A 2,308-nucleotide genomic window follows, 5' to 3' on the forward strand; every position below is an offset into this window, starting at 1 on the left:
CCCCTCCCCCCCCCATATCTGAGGAGAGAAGGAGGTTGCCATCCTCGCTTCCTTTCCCCCACTTCCCCTCACCCTCTCCTATACTGGGCGCCCTGCGTTCGCCTTGAGCTCTGTACTCTTACCCTCTCACACTCTTTCTCTGCTCCTTGTTGTCGTACTGCTGCATCTTCCCCCCCCCCCCCCCTTTCCCGCATCGTGCGCTGGTGCTGTGCGCTGGTGCATATCATCCACTTTTTCATACATTTGTTGGCCTTTCGCTACTTTCCAGCTCCTCCTCAGCCCAGACACCCATTTTCACGCAGGATTCAGTCAGGCTACTTCATGCCTCATCTTTCTACGCCGTCACTGTTGTCTCCACCTCAGCAGGCCACCGTGCTGCGCCCAAGCGACCAGTTTGCAGACGCGGGCCGCTGTCGCAGCACGGGATGCAGGATTCGACTCTGCTATAACACCTTCGGTGCGGTAAAGAGCCCGTGCGTGCTACTCGTCATGGGCCTCGCTTCCCCAGGACTCTTCTGGGATGATCATCTGTGCACGCTGCTCGCGCACTCCGGCCCGTACCACGTCATCCGCTTCGACAACCGTGACATCGGTCGCAGCACCCACCTTGACGGCTGCAAGGGTGGTGAAGGTGCGTTGTCGATGGGCTCAACCAGTTATCTGCGCTACGCCTACGCGCTGCTGCGTCCAGGCACGCGAACAATTCGTGAGGTCTACACACTTACTGATATGGCAGCCGATGCATTTGGCTTGCTCGACGTGTTGGGCATACACTTCGTCCACCTTGTCGGGTCGTCCATGGGCGGCATGATTGTGCAAAGCATGGTGTTGATGCATCCTGAACGCGTCCTTTCGCAAACACTCATGTCCACCCACTCGAGCTCGCCCTGCGCGCAGTGGCCAACAATGCGTGACATGATGAGCTTTATCTCGCTCATGCCAAAGTCAACGTCGGCCAAGTACGAGAGTCGCATCGCGCGAGCCATGAGCCCAGAGGAGCGACAGCGGCTGTGCGCGGAGAGGGATGCGGAGCGAGTGGCGGTTTACGCGGACAGCTTTTCCAAGCTGCTAGAAAAACTCTCAGGTGACCAGAGCAAGTATTCATTCGATCTTGTCGCAGCGCAGCGGCAGATGACACGTATCTTCAAGCGCAGCCTCTATGTGAATGGCGGTCCACGCCAGTTTCTGGCGATGCTGAACGCGCCGTGCCGCGACGACGCGCTGCGACAGCGCATCACCAGCGTACCGGTATCGCAAGACAGGGCGGAGGGCAACGATGACAACAGCAGCAGACATAAATCGACCTCTGCGGCCGCGACGCCGTTATACGTGCCCACCATCATCATCCAGGGTGACTGCGACCCGCTCGTGCCTGCCTCTAACGCGCGCCACCTAGCCTCTGTGATACCGGGTAGTCACCTGTGCGTGGTGGAGGGCATGGGCCACACCTTGATTCCCGCCCTGAGGAACACGTACATCCGAATTATACGTGATAACGTGCGCGCTGGCGAAGCTGCCGCGAAGTTGCGAGGACGAAAGGCTCAGCTGTCTGCTGCTGCTGTTGGTTCGTCCTCCACGAAGCAACCAGTGACGACCGTCTCACAACTTTAAGGCACGGGCGGTGCGAGAGATGAGTGAGCCATTCGGGTGCACGCGTTTGTCCCCGCCCCCTTCTCTCCCTCTCTCTTTCTCTCGGTGCACATCGCTGGGCTCTTTCTGGCCGCTTCCGTCTATCATTCCTCTCTTCTTAATCGCAGACGAAACAGCTTGGCCTCGACGCGTACGTTCCCCCCACGTGCGCCTGCGTACAGGGAGACGTGTTTCGCCGCTCTTTCCCCTTCTCTCGACTGATTTCATCGCCGCCACCGACTCAAGTGCACGTCTCATGCGGGGTGACGCGCGCGTATTCGAGGCAAAAGGACGGGAGTCGGGCAGGGAAGAAAGTTGGCGGAATGCGGCTGCAAATTGGTCCACCTCGCTGTGCGGCCTTCACTCACCGACTCCCCTCTCTTTCGCTCTCCTTCCCGTTCTCTAACTTCTTTCCCATGCTCTTCCGCATCACGGGGGAGCCGACGCCACTGTTCTGCTGTCCTTCTCACAAAGGACATCAATGCGCCTCGCTGCGCAGGCAGATACCCTCGGCCGAACACTGCTTTCTCTCTTCTCGACGCGTCCACCATTACGAGTCCTGAACAATTCCCTGAACTTGTAATGGCGGGCGGAGTGGAGTCCTGAGGTTCAAACCTGCTCCGATCACCGAATGCTTCTGAGTGAACTGATAGTGCAGCTGAACGGACTAAGAGAGATG

The 2,308-nt window shown here is 58.6% G+C and overlaps 1 protein-coding gene across 1 annotated transcript; it reads left to right on the plus strand.

Annotated features, from left to right (window-relative positions):
- Positions 1-321: 321 nt before the first annotated feature.
- Positions 322-1,611, plus strand: LBRM_17_1150 (hydrolase-like protein; the record flags this gene model as incomplete). Its single annotated transcript, XM_001563832.1, has 1 exon — positions 322-1,611. The coding sequence occupies one exon, from the start codon at positions 322-324 to the stop codon at positions 1,609-1,611; it is 1,290 nt and encodes a 429-aa protein (XP_001563882.1).
- Positions 1,612-2,308: the final 697 nt, after the last annotated feature.

The sequence above is a fragment of the Leishmania braziliensis genome, chromosome 17, assembly GCF_000002845.2.
Source record: "Leishmania braziliensis MHOM/BR/75/M2904 complete genome, chromosome 17".
Classification (NCBI taxonomy): Eukaryota; Euglenozoa; class Kinetoplastea; order Trypanosomatida; family Trypanosomatidae; genus Leishmania; species Leishmania braziliensis.